At 38.7% G+C, this 15,825-nt stretch overlaps 1 protein-coding gene across 5 annotated transcripts in view; it reads right to left on the bottom strand.

Annotated features, from left to right (window-relative positions):
* The window catches only part of ADGRB3 (adhesion G protein-coupled receptor B3), a 686,517-nt gene that overhangs the window by 398,355 nt on the left and 272,337 nt on the right, over positions 1 to 15,825 (bottom strand). For all 5 annotated transcript variants that reach the window (XM_074368745.1, XM_074368743.1, XM_074368746.1 and 2 more), the window contains one exon: positions 12,939 to 13,103. In XM_074368745.1, coding sequence (XP_074224846.1) covers positions 12,939 to 13,103 — 165 coding nt within the window. The remainder of the gene's footprint in view (positions 1 to 12,938; positions 13,104 to 15,825) is intronic.

Below are 15,825 nucleotides of genomic sequence, written 5' to 3'. Positions count from 1 at the left end.
CACAGGAGAGGGTAGGGAGGGTCTGAGCTGGGCTGATGAGACAGTACCGACGGGGCGTCCTGGGAAGATCAGGGCTCCGTGGGAAGGACCTTGCATGGAGAGATGATCAAGATGCCGCCCCGATGTCCTGTGACTGGGATGGAATATAGACGATTGAACTTGTCTTTGGGAGTTCAAACTGAGATGCATTTCGTTATTCGCTCATTTAAGTGACTTTTGAGAATCTGTAAGTCATCAGACACTGTGATAGGTGTTATGAGAAACAGAAATAGAAGAATTTGAATCCCAACACTGAAAATCTTATAACAGTAGAAGAATTACTCTACCCACACAAATAAGTAACTAAAAAATTAAGAGCAAAAACATCTCAACATAGCAATGACGACTTTCAGAGGACAGATCACATCTACTTGGGGGGTAATTATGTTGGACTAATATGGTAAGATTTGGATAATTTCAACAAAGGAGACAGCATTCCCAAAAGTATAAGACCATAAGCCACAAAACACAAGTGAGCAAAGAAATCAGTCAAAAATATTTACCTCATTTAGAAGACATAAAATAGCAGGTAAGTGTTATGAACACACCAGCATATATATGATTGTCTATTTTCCCAATATCATTCCAAGGCTCTTGGTCCATTTCATTACAGTGAAAGAGAGTTTGCTAAAATCCGAAGCACCAACAGAAACTAACGTTGCTTGCAAACCCACCCCCCAAAACGAGAAAGCCTGGCAGAACAGGAGTCAGTACCTTCCACCTAATTTCAGGTCATGCAGGTAGGTATTAAAATAGAGGGTTTTAATAAACCCCTTGTGAGATGAAAAAATCACAAAATGCCAATTTAATTATCCTGTTCATGTAATTTTAGCATCTCACTTTATTAAAAATACATGACACAGTCTTATTGGCTATGTAATCCATTTGCTGGAAAAAAAAAAAGAGAAGTCTAGTGAATCAGTAAGATGTTATAAAGTAGCCATTTCCTCTCTACGGTGGCTTTCAAGATGTGTGTTTTTCACTTCAGAATTTTGCTTTGCAAAGATAACACTGATGGAGCTCACATTATGAACTCTCACTCTCCTAAAGCATTCTGAGGAGAAGAGTTTAAAACAAAAATCAGATTCATGCTTCTACCTTACCACCTATTTGGCAAAAGAATGTGCAGGTATTCAAATTATTGAGAACATTCAGAAAGCAACACATAAAACAGAGATGAATTAAGTGATGCGGTCCGGTGCAGGGCAAGGTGACTAGAATAATGTAATATGTGATGTCCTTAAGAATTCTGGCTTGAGGGGTTTTTTTGTTTGTTTTTGTTTTTTTTTTGATGAATGTAATAGTTAAACACTCAACTGGCAAAGAAGAAAGGATGTCTCTCCAGCTAAGAAGATGTCAGGAATGGGAGAATCGAAGGTGGAATCAGAGAGAAGGTAATCAGGCAGGGGGCTGAGTTGAGGATGAGGAAAGAGAAGACTTTGCTGAAGAGAGATTAGGAAAAATAAGAGCATTTGTGTTTTGCTCATTAGGCTTTTCCTGAAAGAAGACTGTGTTACCACTGGTTAAAAAAATTAAACTTTTCAAATTCTTACATTTGTGCGGTCAGTTCGGTTCTTTCTGCCAACGTACACATTTGATGTTTGGGCTGAAGTTCAAGCATGAGTTAAATTAGATATTTGAGGGAATTTTTGTGGTTCAACACCACCATAAACATCAATAAAACATATGTTTTAGACACGAACAGTTTTATTGATAAAGTTAGTTACAGAATATCAGTAACAATGAAATCGAAGAAGGAGCAAGTGGGCATTTTTGATGTTTATTTTACACCGAGAACTGGAAGTGTCTTTTGCTGAACATTCACTGCACCATCATGAAAGAACTGACAAAGTAACTGATCGAATATTTTAAAAAAGAGGAGAAACCCAACGCTCCTTTAATGTGTTACATAGTGTGGTAGGTCACAATTCCATTTCCACTGGGAAAATGGAAGCTAGAAAGAGAGGGGTATGTGAATTTAATTTAAAGGACTAGACAACGGACACTATATGTACGTGAAAGAATTTCTTTTAGTGCCAAATGTGGGACAATGTTTTATTTTAGTTTTTTTTTTTTCTTCAGTTTGTCATCCTAGAATTACTAAACAAAAAGCATTCATTAGTTATGTTCTTTTTAGGGCTATTAGCCCCAAGATCTGTCAGGAAATGGTAGTGTCATTTTTACCGGATGGGAAAAAGTGGATAGCTTTGAGAGGTGGAAATTAAGAGTTCTGTTTTGGACATTTAAACATTTCCAAGTCAGATATGTGCTAATTCTATTTCAGGGATAAATATTGAGATATTAAAAAAAAAAACAGCTATGATAGGATTCACCAAATATTTGTCTCTCATAACCACTTATCTAGGCACTACAAGATGTGAAGAGACCGCTTTTTTTCCTCTTGTCTGATGCTTAACTGGGAATTCTAAGTTTACTGAAGCTGCTTCTCCCGCAGCTGCAGTGAGGTCTCCTTCCCACCTGGGTGAGTCTGGAGGTCCTCCCACACTCATAGACCCCCAGATGCACTGAAAACCCATAAATCTGAAAACACCTCAAAGCTTTCTTTCTAGAACTTTCCTATTGAACACCAACGAACATCTTGTCATTCTGTCAGAAGAGTGTTCTCGAAGATTTGAGAAAATGTAAAAACACTCCAAAGCTGGTCTTGGAGCCTCCTGATGCTCTCCTGAGGAAAGAGTCACAGAGAGTCCAGCCCCCTCCCCACCCGCCAAGCTCTGCGCTCCTGGGGCAGGTGGGCTGGGGCTGGGGTGGGGACCAGCGGAAACAAGGGAGTGTCAGTTGGAAGTGTTAAGAAGACAGTGTAATTGTTCCCAGCGACTAGTTTCTTGTCTCATCGCAGAAAGAATTCAGCAATGAGACATGGAGGTCAAGAAAGTAAAGTGAAGATTTATTAAGGGACGGACAGTGCACTCTCAAGGGGAGACGGGCAGGCTCAGGTGAGCGGCTGCCCTGAGTTTCTCTGGCAAGCTGGTTACCCGGGGTATAAAAATGAATGGGCAGAATATTCATTGGGGAGGGAGGGGTCTGGGGTCCTATTCTTGATTTTCATCCCAGTTCCACCTTCCTGAGGGGAGGAGGGACCTTCGTCCTTATTTGGCCTGGATCGGAAGTGTCATGACGTTGGTGCATGACGGGGACTTCTAATCTGCAAGGTTGATTTAACTGCAATGAGGGCATAATGAGCAAAAGGTTCTATTCAGACACTAGAGAGTCCTGCCTTTCCCCACTTTTCTTTGTCAGCCTCCAGGGCACTTGTCACCCCAAAATGTGTGATTTCTTATTAGCCCAGAGGTTTCTGCTTTTCTTTGTCTACCCACGGACCTCTGGTGTTCACATGATGTATGGTTTCCTGCGTTTGGCCCCTTGCCCCTCTCTTTATTTTTTCCCAATTCCTGCCATTTGGCCTGTGTCCCCCTCCCCCTTTCTCTGCTCATATCTAGCAATCTGCCTGCTCTAACATAACCACAGGGAAGCTGAGTCCCCAGTCACTAGAAGGAGCCAGAAACATGAAGATCTGTGGAAGGCTTTACCCAAGGGCAGTCTTGAGGTCAAGGATGCTTCATCTATTGGAATACAGACACCAGGCTGGGGCTTGAGGGCTCACGAAGCAGGGCCAGGCAGGAGGTGGGTTCAGAGGGTGAACAAAAGCCAGATCCTGGAAGACCCTGCCACCACGTGACCAAAAGGCTGAGAAGCTACAAGAGGATTTTAAAGCAGGGAAGAGACGGGATATAAATCACATTTTAACCCATAATTGTGCTGTTGTGTGCAGAATGGATTGCCTAGGGGTGAGAATGGGTATGAGAGATGTCAGGGGACACTATGGTAGCTCAGACAGAGGTAAGTGGTGGAACATTTTACAGAACTGGGTTAGAGTAGGTTTCAAACAGGTAGGTGGATATAGAGCCCCCAAATCAAAATGTCTACATTGAACACATTGAATTTGTGATGCATTTATAGACAGAAATGCAGGGAGTTACTGCCTTGAATAGACTTTGCTGAAAACTGTACCTCCCAAGTTTCTTTGAAAGGCAGTCCTCCCTCCCTTCTTTCCCTTTATCCCTTTCATGGAACACCATCTGGAAATCATCGCATTGGAGGACAGAGTTCCCTCCATGATATGCAACCGGTTTAAGAATCAGCCATTTCTCAGGCTTTGCAACTTCCTCTTCATTTGATCACAGGCATTTGCAGTTGAAAATTTTTGAAGTGTTATTTTTCAATTTAAAAATCCCAAAGCCTACTACTTTATGAACCATCCCACAAAGGTGATTAAGAAGAGAGAAGTTCAGGCTGTGTTTTGAAGATGGGAGGATACTGGGATCAGCCTGGCTTACTGTCACATAACATGCTACCTTATACAACAGTGTCACACTGGGGACACTTAACGTTTTGCTTCAGTAATATGACATTTACCAGATTGTCTGGACTCAGAAGAATTAAAACTGCAAAGGCTACATTGTTAGATTCCTAGGGTTTACTTTGTTATATACACTTCCTTCTGCAATTGTGTTTGCCTCAAAGGAAACCCAGTCTCCCACGTACAGGGGCCAAATTCATTTCTACTGTGTATTTTAATGAAAAGGCTATGTTTCAGTCTATTTTCACACCTTGACCAATAACTGGCGACAATATAGAACAGGCTGGATAACAATGACGTATGTACTCATTATAAAGTCACAAATATTTTGAATACTAAAACCATCATTTCAGCAGCTCTGCTGGATTGATTACCATTGATTAACCTGCCTGTTGGGAGGGGTTCTGGTCCCTGGATTTGAGGCTGTCTGATTTAGTGCTGGTAAAGTTCTTGAGTTCTGATTTTTATTGAATTGGGAGTTACTCAAGGAATTGGAAAGGTCCCTTTGGGATACAGGACTGAAATGTAAAAGAGCCAAAACTTATGTTTCCTATTTGCTATTTTTAAATAAATTACAATAGAGGAAAACTCAAAATGAAATACCATTTTAAAAAATTAGAATTAACAATAGAAGTAAGTTATCATGGTAAGGCAAAGAAGACTTAAAAAAAAAAAAAGCTGGTAAGTAAGTAAGACCAAGTTTAAGTGAGAAAAAATATGTTAAATAGTAAAAGAAAGCAAGCCAGGATTAATAAAGAGACAATTAACTAAAAAACAAAACAAAACAAAACAAAAGCTCATAAGCTAAGCACTGAAAGATCACCAGAAGAATGCTAAAAATCTGAAATGACACAAATGAATACAATTGCCATACAACAGACTAGAATGTTAAGATGCTAAAATGCAAATTACTTAAAGACCAGGTTAATGAGGCAGCATTTGGGTTTCAAATGATAACACCCTCATGCTGGGATGATCAGGGACCTCTGACCCAGTGTGGGACAAACGCTCAGCACCTTCCCTCCCACTGTGCTCACCAGAACGGCTCCCTGCAGAGGGACTGTGGGGAGGTCGCCCCTCACAGAGGCTGACAGATCAAAATACCAGCTCCACAGAGACTGAAGCCTCTTGCTACAGGTAACAGATGTCCGGTCCAGCTGTGTTCCTCTGGACCTGCTGTTGGGTGATTTTTTCCTTCTTCTTCGGGTCTGTGGGAGTTTGAAAATTTATCTGGAAACTACAACCTAACAGAATGTCTCTAGAAAGGTTCTGGATTGACAAGAATGCATTTCTCAAATGCAGGACTGACCAGTGTGACAGGGCTCAGCCCCACAGACTGACACAGGTCCTTATGCACATCCTTCTCCCAGTGCCATCCTGACTGAAGAACCCCTCTGAGTTTCTGATTAAGGCTGTCCAGAAGAAACAAAGCTCAAAAACCACCGTAATATCCTGACTTTATATCCCCTATTTCTGTCCAGATCCCTTTCTTTTAAAATGACATTCTCATATAAACCATGAGAAATATGCTTCGACTTTATATTGTTTTATACTTTTCAAGATTCTTCCACTTAATCAAATATCATTCCTATTTTATAGAAGGGTAATGAATGCTGGCCCGCGTTGCGAGGGTATAGCTCAGCAGTAGAGCACGTGCTTAGCATGCACGAGGTCCTGCGTTCAATCCCCAGCATCTCCACTAAAACAAATGAATAAATAAATCTAATTACCTCCCCACTAAAATAAAACAAAATAAAATTTAAAAAAAAAGAAAAGAAACTTCCAACCGTCCAATCATTGGGTTGATTCTCCTGGCACCAGCCCCCGTTTTAAGTAACCTCTAACGCTAAAGAATATGAAAAGGAATACATTTACGTGTATGTACGACTCAGCTATTATGCTGTACACCACACATTGACACAACATTGTAAGCTAACTGTACTTCAATAAATATATATATATATATATTGGCCTTATTTTAAGAATGAAAGAACCAAGGAATGCAGGAGAGGAGGACGTTGCATGAGAACACACTTGTGATTAAGGAGTAGGGCCAAAGCTTGATCCGCGTCTTGTGAATTCCAGACCACTGAATCACATAATTATTCATTTATACATAGTTTTGTATATAAATGAAAACTGATTTGTCAATAGTTCTTTACTGCAGTCTTCAATCTGTCAATGTCTCATTATTTATCCCTATCCATCCTCTATATTACGTGTGTGCTACTTCATAACTATATATCAGAAAGAGAATTGTCAAAACTCGAAGAGGGCAAGCTTGAATCATTGGTTCCTCCAGTCTTCAGCTACTGACAGAGGAAAAAATATTATTACTTTAAAGTAAAATACCATGAAGAAAGTTACTATCAAGCTTGAAGCTTTGAACTAAAAGCGTAAGCTTTTATTTTCCCCCTAATAATTTAATTTTGGGAAACACAACATCAACTTTTTTATGGGGGTATGGATCTATAAAATTTTAACGAAGGGCCTACCTAGAAAATGCAAACATTCCACAATGTCCCTTTTCTTCAGTTGAGTATTGATCAAAATGAAAATCATTAAAAACAGAAACACCTAACGTGATCATTATTACCCTGGAGGAGGCGTCACCCCCAAGGGGACATCCAGGCGGCTTCCTTCGTGTCATCACCAGGCTGTGTTATCTCCTGTTGAACCTAAAACCATCACAGGGCACTTTAACACCAGGCAACGTCCCTCTGAGACCGTGATAAAACTGAGATAAAGCAAGGCCACTTCATACACAAAGACAAGGTCACAGTGGAACCCACAGTGTTCCAAACATTCTCTTCTCTCTGCTAATCTGAGTGACTCACTTCTCTACCAACTACAGCTAGTTCTTCCTTCCTCCTAGAAAAGTTATTAAGATGCCCAATCATAGAATTGTTCCCGTTGAGACTCCCAAATCTGGAACAAAGCCCCACGTTTTTAAACCCTCTGTGAAATTACCCAACACAAGCTCCAACCCTTCGTAGATGTTTCCTAACTCTCTTACTAAGATACCCTCTGGTTCCCTATTGATTTCTCCTCACCACCAGGAGTAACAAATCCAACCTGCTCAACCACAAGTGTCATCGCGACGGGCTCTCTCTGGAGGGCACTGATGTGATAATAACACTAATACTTAATGGCGTTTGCTGTTTATCATGTTTTTTCCCTTATAGCATCTCGTGTGGTCCTGTCACAGTCCTCCTGGGAAGTGGGCATCACGATATGGTCCTCATTCTACAGCTGAAGAAACAAAGGATCAGAGGAGCAGCACAGATATGAGAAGGTGATATCGCAATTTAACTATGCATTATTTTGCAAAAGTCCAAGATCTTTCCACTACAACACATCAGTGTATGATTAAGTAGACACAGAAAATGTCCTACAAAAATTTGGATGAGTATTAGAAATTTGGATATGCACGTGTCAAGAACATCCACCGGTTCCTACCAGGTACAAAGTTGCATGAAACAAACAGGAAATGGAAGAGCATTTCCTTGTCCTCAAATATATCAATTAATGCCATTATGAACATGATGTTCAATTAGTGACTGCAATGAAAATTCAACGAAACGAGAAAACATAAGCTGGAATTCCAGAGGTTCTGAGTGTGGTGAGATAAGAGAAACGGATGACAAAGACCATTGACCACACACGTACATAACTCACACCCTTTCATATAATATCACAATTATTAGTGTAGATGAGAAAAGAAGGAAAATGGGTCCCATTATGATTATAAGCCAGAGAGTGAATCCTAATGAAATCCTTTTGTTATTCTTTACATCTGGCTCATCTTCCCCAATCAACGTCACCGTACACAAATCAGTAACTAATAACTCAAACTAGGGACTATCAGATCCACCCTTTCCTTTCTTTCCTCTCCTTTTCTATGGATCTTGAGCAGATGGTTTAAGCTTTACCTGAAAAGAGGTGGGAGAAACTTGTATATTGACTAAGGAAAGTATCAGATAAAAACAGGATGTCATCTACAGATGGCCAATAGGCACATGGCAAGATGCTCAACATCGCTAATTACCAGAGAAATGAAAATCAAAGCTACAATGAGGTATCACCTCACACTGGTCAGAATGGCCATCATTAAAATGTTCACGAATCATAAATGCTGGAGAAAGTGTGGAGTAAAGGAAACCCTCCTACACTGTTAGTGGGCATGTAATTTGGTGCAGCCACCATGGAGGACAGTATGAAGGTCCCTTAAAAAACTGAAAATAGAGCTACCATATGATCCAGCAATCCCACTCCTGGGCACATATCCAAAGAAAACTATAATTCAAAAATATACATGCACCCCAATATTCATAACAGCATTATTTACAATAGCCAAATGGAAACAACTTAAATGTCCATCAATAGATGACTGTATAAAGAAGTTGTAATATATTTATACAATGGAATACAACTCAGAGATCAAAAAAGCATTAACTAATGCCATTTGCAGCAACATGGATGGACGTGGAGATTATCATACTAAGTGAAGTAAGTCAGACAGAGAAAACAAACATCATATGACATCACTTACGTGTGGAATCTAAAAAATATGATACAAAGGAACTTATTTACAAAAAACAGAAACAGACTCACAGACATAGAAAACAAACTTGTTACCAAAGGGGAAAGGGCAGGGAGGGAAAAATTGTGAGTTTGGGATTAGCAAATACAAACTACTATAGATAAAATAGATAAACAACAAGGTCCTACTGTAGAGCACAGGGAACTATATTCAATAGCTTGTAATAACCTATACTGAAAAATAATCTGAAAAATAACATATATATGTATAACTGAATCACTATGCTGTACACCTAAAACTAACACACCACTGTAAATCACCTATACTTCAAATTTAAAAAAAGAAGAAAAAAACGAGGATATCATCTACTTAAAAGTAGACAGCAACATTTTCACAAATAAACACATTTCATTATTTGATGTGAACGATCCGCATCATGCCTACATAGCACCCGCTTCATTATAGTGATGACCTGCATCTATTAAAAGCAGGATGCTGCGATGCGGTTCAGACCTGAACTCGCACAAAAACGTCACTGCCCATTACCACAACCCACGTGGGCAAATCTTGCACAGGTGGTGAGCAGAGAGCCAATTTATTGTTCTGAATGTTTCTTCTGCCCTCTTTTGGTCTATTTCACAATCAGCCTAACCAAGGGGAACCAAGTGCAGGTCTTGACCTACTTTATTCATCACTGACATGCCTCCTACTACAGTTCTCACCCTTAGCAGAGTGCCCTAGGGATCTCAGGTAGAAGGGCTCCAAGAAATGTAGGCTGAGACCCCTTAAAGTCAAATTACCACCTTTCATTGAGCCTAGAGTTTATATACATCTTTCAGAATTGCACTCAATTTCTCACACGCTTGCTTCTAAATCCTCTGAGGAGTTTGCAAATTTCCTGACATCAGGGACCATATATTCTTCTCAGTAATGTCTTACATCTGGTTGATACTTGATAGTGCTTTTGTATTCAGTGAAGGTGCCTGAGATTAGCTTATAAGAGAATTAGTCCTAATTCTAATTCTTCTAATATCTAAGAATCTCCAAATGTTTGTACCAAATAAATCTTACATATTTTTAAAACATAATGCCACAACTTTGAGCAGAGTGTAAAATATATTTTTTATCATAGCAATTAGAATTCCCTTCTAGATAGTAAGGAAATTGGGATACAAAAGGGTAAGAATTTTATATGTTTTATGATGCAACTAAGAATGGAAATAACAGAGGTCGGAAATAACAGATAAATGTATTCAGTATTCAAGGCAGACCTGTAATGCTTACTTATGAGAAGAGATGAGCTAGGCCAGACTTACGACCTGCAGAAGTGCCTGACGGTGACTAGCCTCCGGCTCAAGCACCTGCAGAAGCAGGCCCTGGCCCCCGGCATGCCCCGTGGACTCCTCATCAGACAAGACCACTCAGGCCCCTCCCGGTGCCAGTGAGCCGGGCAGGAAGTCAAAGGTCAAAGGCAGAAAAAGCCTCCAAGATGCCGAGGTCCGCAGGAAAAAAAAGGCTGGGAGTCAGAGTTCAAAACCTGTGGCCCCCAGGGGGGGAAGTGTGCCTCTTCCATAACCAGAAAGAAGATGAAGAACAAGGCCTCAAAGAGGCTGCTGCCCAGGGGGTCAGGGAGGGGCTGAAGGCCAAGGGTCCTGCTTCTCCCAAGGGTGGTGAGTCCAAGATGGAGATGGTACCACTGGCCAGAAGGCAGAGGCCCTCAAGCACCCAAAAAGGCCTGGCGGTCCCACCAAGCCCTCATCACCCAGAGTGGCCAGTAAGAAGGCAGAAGCCAAGAGCTAGAGGTGGGGTGGAGAGAGACTGAGATTCTGCTTTTTCGTTCCTCTAGAAACCGTCACTCTCTTTATTTCACTCTAATCTATTTATCAATAAAGATGGTTTTTCTTGTCCCCCCACCACACAAAAAAATCATTACTTCCAAAAATGAAGGACCTAACAAAAGACAGCCATCCGACTTTAATGGTCTTAGAGTGACTCCGATGATAGTGTAATAGAGGGAAAACACAACTGGCTTGAAAACCCATGTGGTTATGACTTGATAAAGCAACTACTACATCAACTTAGAAAAATGAGTTTTCTTATCTGAATGCTAACAACTTAGCGTCCCTGTGTACTGATATCCAAGTTTTCTACTCCTAGAAAAATTTATGGAAAGTAGACTATGAAAACCCAGATTGATAACATTATGCTGACCAGTGCCATTTTATCCTTACACTTAAGGGGACCCACTGAGCTAAGAGTTAATTAAAACCCAACATATTAGAAGAGATTCTATAGTTAGCTATCACTTTTTATTTCCCTGTGTTATCTATTTTTTCATTCTCCACGGGCAAATAAGAGTGAACTCCATTTGACTCCCTATAAATGTCACACCTCGGCACTTAAAAAAAAAATTCCAAAATTTGCATAAGCTTACTCAAATCTTTGGGGGAAAGTCAGAGCCTAAATATATATGTGTGTGTCTGTGTGCCTATCTGTGTGTTTAATGAGAGATAGAAATAAGACAGAACTTAAATAGATTTTCTGGGCAAGATTTTCCTACAAATAAGGAATCATGATTTTTGACTCCCCAGTATTCATGATACCTGAATATTGAATTGCATGAGTTCTATTCACAATTAATACAATTCATAAAATTCTAAAAGTGATGATATTAATACAACTACTACATATTTGAATGGATATCCCTAAGTATAGGAACCCAGGGGTCTGTCTTCAAAGTAAAAGGGAACAATTAAGCTTGGGAGATGACCGTGGCTTCTCTACATTTTGGGTGTTTTTTTGTCTTTTTGTTTGCTTGTTTGTTTTTCCTTTCTGGGTGTTTTTCATAGTCTTCACATGTTTTAGATTCTTAACATTCCCAGAAGAACTTTGAATCACTGCCTCATAACATAGATTGGGGAAGTTAAATTAACTTGCAGATTTACAGTGCAAACAGGACTCAATGTGAACTGAATAACGTGTCTACAGCACATGACCGGGATCCCAGCTACGATGCTTGTACGCAGAATATGTGACTCCGTGGGCAGGGGAGAAACTCTCCCCAAGAGAAGATGAATGCTTATTGATTTTGGTCTTTGCCATTTTTGTCACCCTTTGCCGTTGCCACTCATGTCTGTCTCTTCCTCTAAGATGTGCCTTGCCTTTGCTTTTCCTGGGAGATTCTATGTCATCTGTGTTTACTTTCTCCCATAAATTGCAAGCCCATTCAAGCTGGAGATGAGTCTTTTTCATTTTGTAGGTATTTGCTTTACGTTTGAACGTTTCAGCAACCTAAATAATGGCATTTTGAAGACTTCTCTCTGGAATAATGGGTGAAATGATCGAAGTTGGGTGAAACAGAATTGAAACATTTTAAAGGAAAGAAAAATGTTAAATAACTTAAATGCACTCTCAGAACAGACTCTACAGTCCTTAAGATCATATAGAGATTACATTTCATTTGTGATCTAAACATTTTACGCATCCAGCAGTGAATCTAGAAAATCTGATTCCCCAGCAGGTGTCCATCAGGCTTATACGTGGTCAGAAGGGTACCCGACTCCGTACCTGGATGAACGTGAAAAAGTAACATCCGAAGGACAGTGTCTACATCAGTCTCTCCAGTTACAGTATGGATGTGACAGTCAATCCAAGTCTATGGGACGACTTCTACTTTTCCCAGGAGGGAAAACCAAGTATAGATAAAATCTTAGCAGGAAGCATTAATGTACATATTTATAGAAATCCAATAAAGGTGAGCAATGATTGGTACTCAGTCAAGGAAATATTATCATACATCTTTGTGTATGATGGAATCATGGAAGGGACCCAGTTTTCACCAAGAATCAATAACCAAAGGACACATTTTCCAATGTAATCAAGTGACGGTTGCACTTTTTAACATTTCCTGTGAATACTAAGCACCACGTACAAAGGACAATAATGCAAAGTTCACCAAATGCAGAGCATGCTCACCTGGGCAGAGGGCAATATTACAAGGCTTGTGATGGGTCTCCGGTCCTTCACACGGCCTTCCCCCGTACTGGGGCGGAGTGCACGACCGTGTTCTCGTTCTTTGGCCTCGACCACATGTGAATGAACACAGACTCCACGGAGACCACTCCTCCCAGACTCCATGGACTGAAATAAAGCAAAGAAGCTTCAACAACAAAAGCAGAGGTGAACTCAAAGATTATTTTTTCTTTATCACTAAGAAAAAAAACTCATCAAATAGACAAGTGATGGCGATATTTTAAAAACTTAGTTAACTTACTCTGATTTGCCACAAAACACAAGAGTTAACTCAAAAATCATTAAAATAATAGAAAATTGTATGCCATTTTTTCTGTATTTGAACAGTTATTTATCTCATAAAGTTTAAACATGTCCTTTTTTTTTTTTAATGTAAATGCACCTGTCTCCCTCATGGTAAAATAATCATGAGTTATTTCTACATAAAAGTAACATCAACTAGACTTAGAGTGATATTCTGGAGTTTAAAATTGCACTTAAAAAGATAAGGGCCAATTTAATTCTTCCAACATTTACAAAGTTTCAGGATTCATACATTTTCTGGTGTCAGAGAATGAAAAATAATCTGAAAACTGATGGTACATATTTTAAACAGCCTTGTGGCCTCACATTTTAGAAAATGAATGTATTTTTTTCCATTTATAAATGTGGATATTAAAAGTCACTGTCTTTTGAATATGAGGGAAATTTCAAAAATTGTATCTACTCGCATAAGATCCTCGTCTTTCCCCAGTTTTAAAATATGAAAATCTCTTCCTAGCCGCTTTGAATCCAGGAGATGCCAATAACTTTTCCAATAACCGGATGGCCCTGGAAATCCTCTTGATTGATTAAAATTTTAGAAAAAAATGATCTAATTAAGATTATGCTTATAAGCATATACATAACTATTGAGACACCGATACATCAAATACGCCAGAACAATAAATTCAGACTCGGTCAGAAATACTAATACAGTTTGTGTTTCTCCATTTACTGCTGTAAATAAATCCTGACATCTTTTGAAAACTAAAATCCATCCATGAGGGTTGACAGTTTAGACCCCTTCCTTGTACTATCAAATCAAACTCATCTCAGTTGTTCCTACTTGGGACACTAAGTAAACAGCACTCCATGGACAGTACAGATAAAAAGAAGTCAGACCAAATGTGCTCTTTGGTGCAAAAGTTCCTGTCCTGATGCTGGACCTCTGGCCTTACTCTTAGAAGTTCATGAGCAGATGTTTGATATAACACCCACTGACATGAGTAGGGGGAGGAGAAACTTGTAATACAAGATGACACAAATATTCATTTTCTCCTCAGCATTGGTAGGGGTAAGCAGAAGCCCACATAAAGTCTCAGAGGAGTTATGCGAGTAAACATAGTATATCTAGAACCTTCTGTGTCTATCTGCTGACACACAAGCTGTTACTTTAAAAACACACATGTGAGACCCTTAATTATGAAACAGTCTGTTCTCTTCTATTTATACTGTTTAGCTGCCCCAACTGGCTGTAAAAATATGTGCAAAGATTTTTAAAAATTAGCCAAATTCATATAACATTCAATGAAAAATTCTTTAAGTTTCTGTGAAACTTACTGGAAAATACATTTTTAAAATACTATATAGAAAAAAAGAGGGTGAGAGAAATTAAGATGTTTACAGATTTCCCATTTAAGTTTGGGAAAACCAAAGGCAATTTGTATCCGTAAGTATAAAAAGAAATAGTAAGTCTGCATTTAAGTCTAAGGAAAAAAAAACTATGCATTTACCTATATTTACGTATAGGTATATATGATTCATTATAGCAAAATATTTTAAAAGTCACTTATATGAATGTATTTTGTTATATGAAATGTATACCTTTGAACGATTTTTGCATTTATTTCTAGTTCACCAAATTTCTCCATTTAAAAACCAACTTTTCTCCCCTATTTTCTGTGTAAGGTGTTAATAGACTAAACAGTATTCGTCTTTCTGGGTCTGTTCATTTTGTCTTCTCTTAAATCACATTGTTCCATATACACTGAAAAATCCCAGAAGATAAAGCTGCTAAATTGGCAGATTTTTCTCTAAAATCTCAAGGACATGTTGTTTAACCTTGACGACTTAGTTACATTATGAAGCTGGGATCCTCTGAGAAGTAATCTTACTAACTACTTTTTAACAATCTTTATTATTCCCTGGTGAAATTTCATGACTCCTCCACATCACTGTTAAAAGGCAAAAAATACTCTTTTTCATTCGAAAAGGATATAAAATCATTAATAGATTGTTATTTTAGATACCATTGTATTAGTAGGAAATTATAGGACATGTCTTGTAATTTAATGAATGCTCTTCATAAGATTTATGAAAAAGATGAAATATATTTACTTCAATGGAAAATTGTTATAGAAATTATTATTTTTCAGAAAAGCATGAAAATCTGTAAATGAGCTAGTCGATTTGAAAAATGCACCTAATAAAACTAAGAAATTTAAATCAGATTAATCTATTTTTATAGTTTTCTTCTTTATTTAGACACGCTATATTATCACATCTCTACTCTGTTATCTAGAGCTGATATGGGGAATATACAAGGCATAAATTATATTAGTAACAAATTTTTAAATAAGCATACAAATTATCTTGTGATTTAAAATGGGATGTATAAAATAACTCCTTGTGAAGGTTTTTTTTCTTAAGAAATAAACAGATGTGAAAACTGATATTTAAAAAAAAAAGTTTAAAACCGTTCCTTATCCTAAATAAACTTTTTCTAAAGGATTAGAATGCATGGAGAGCAGACCCGTGGTTCTCAACCAGGAGTAATGCTGCCCCCCAGGGGACATTGGGCAACACGGAG

The sequence above is a fragment of the Camelus bactrianus genome, chromosome 8 (assembly GCF_048773025.1).
Source record: "Camelus bactrianus isolate YW-2024 breed Bactrian camel chromosome 8, ASM4877302v1, whole genome shotgun sequence".
NCBI classification, from domain to species: Eukaryota; Metazoa; Chordata; class Mammalia; order Artiodactyla; family Camelidae; genus Camelus; species Camelus bactrianus.
This window is presented reverse-complemented; position numbering and strand designations above follow the sequence as displayed.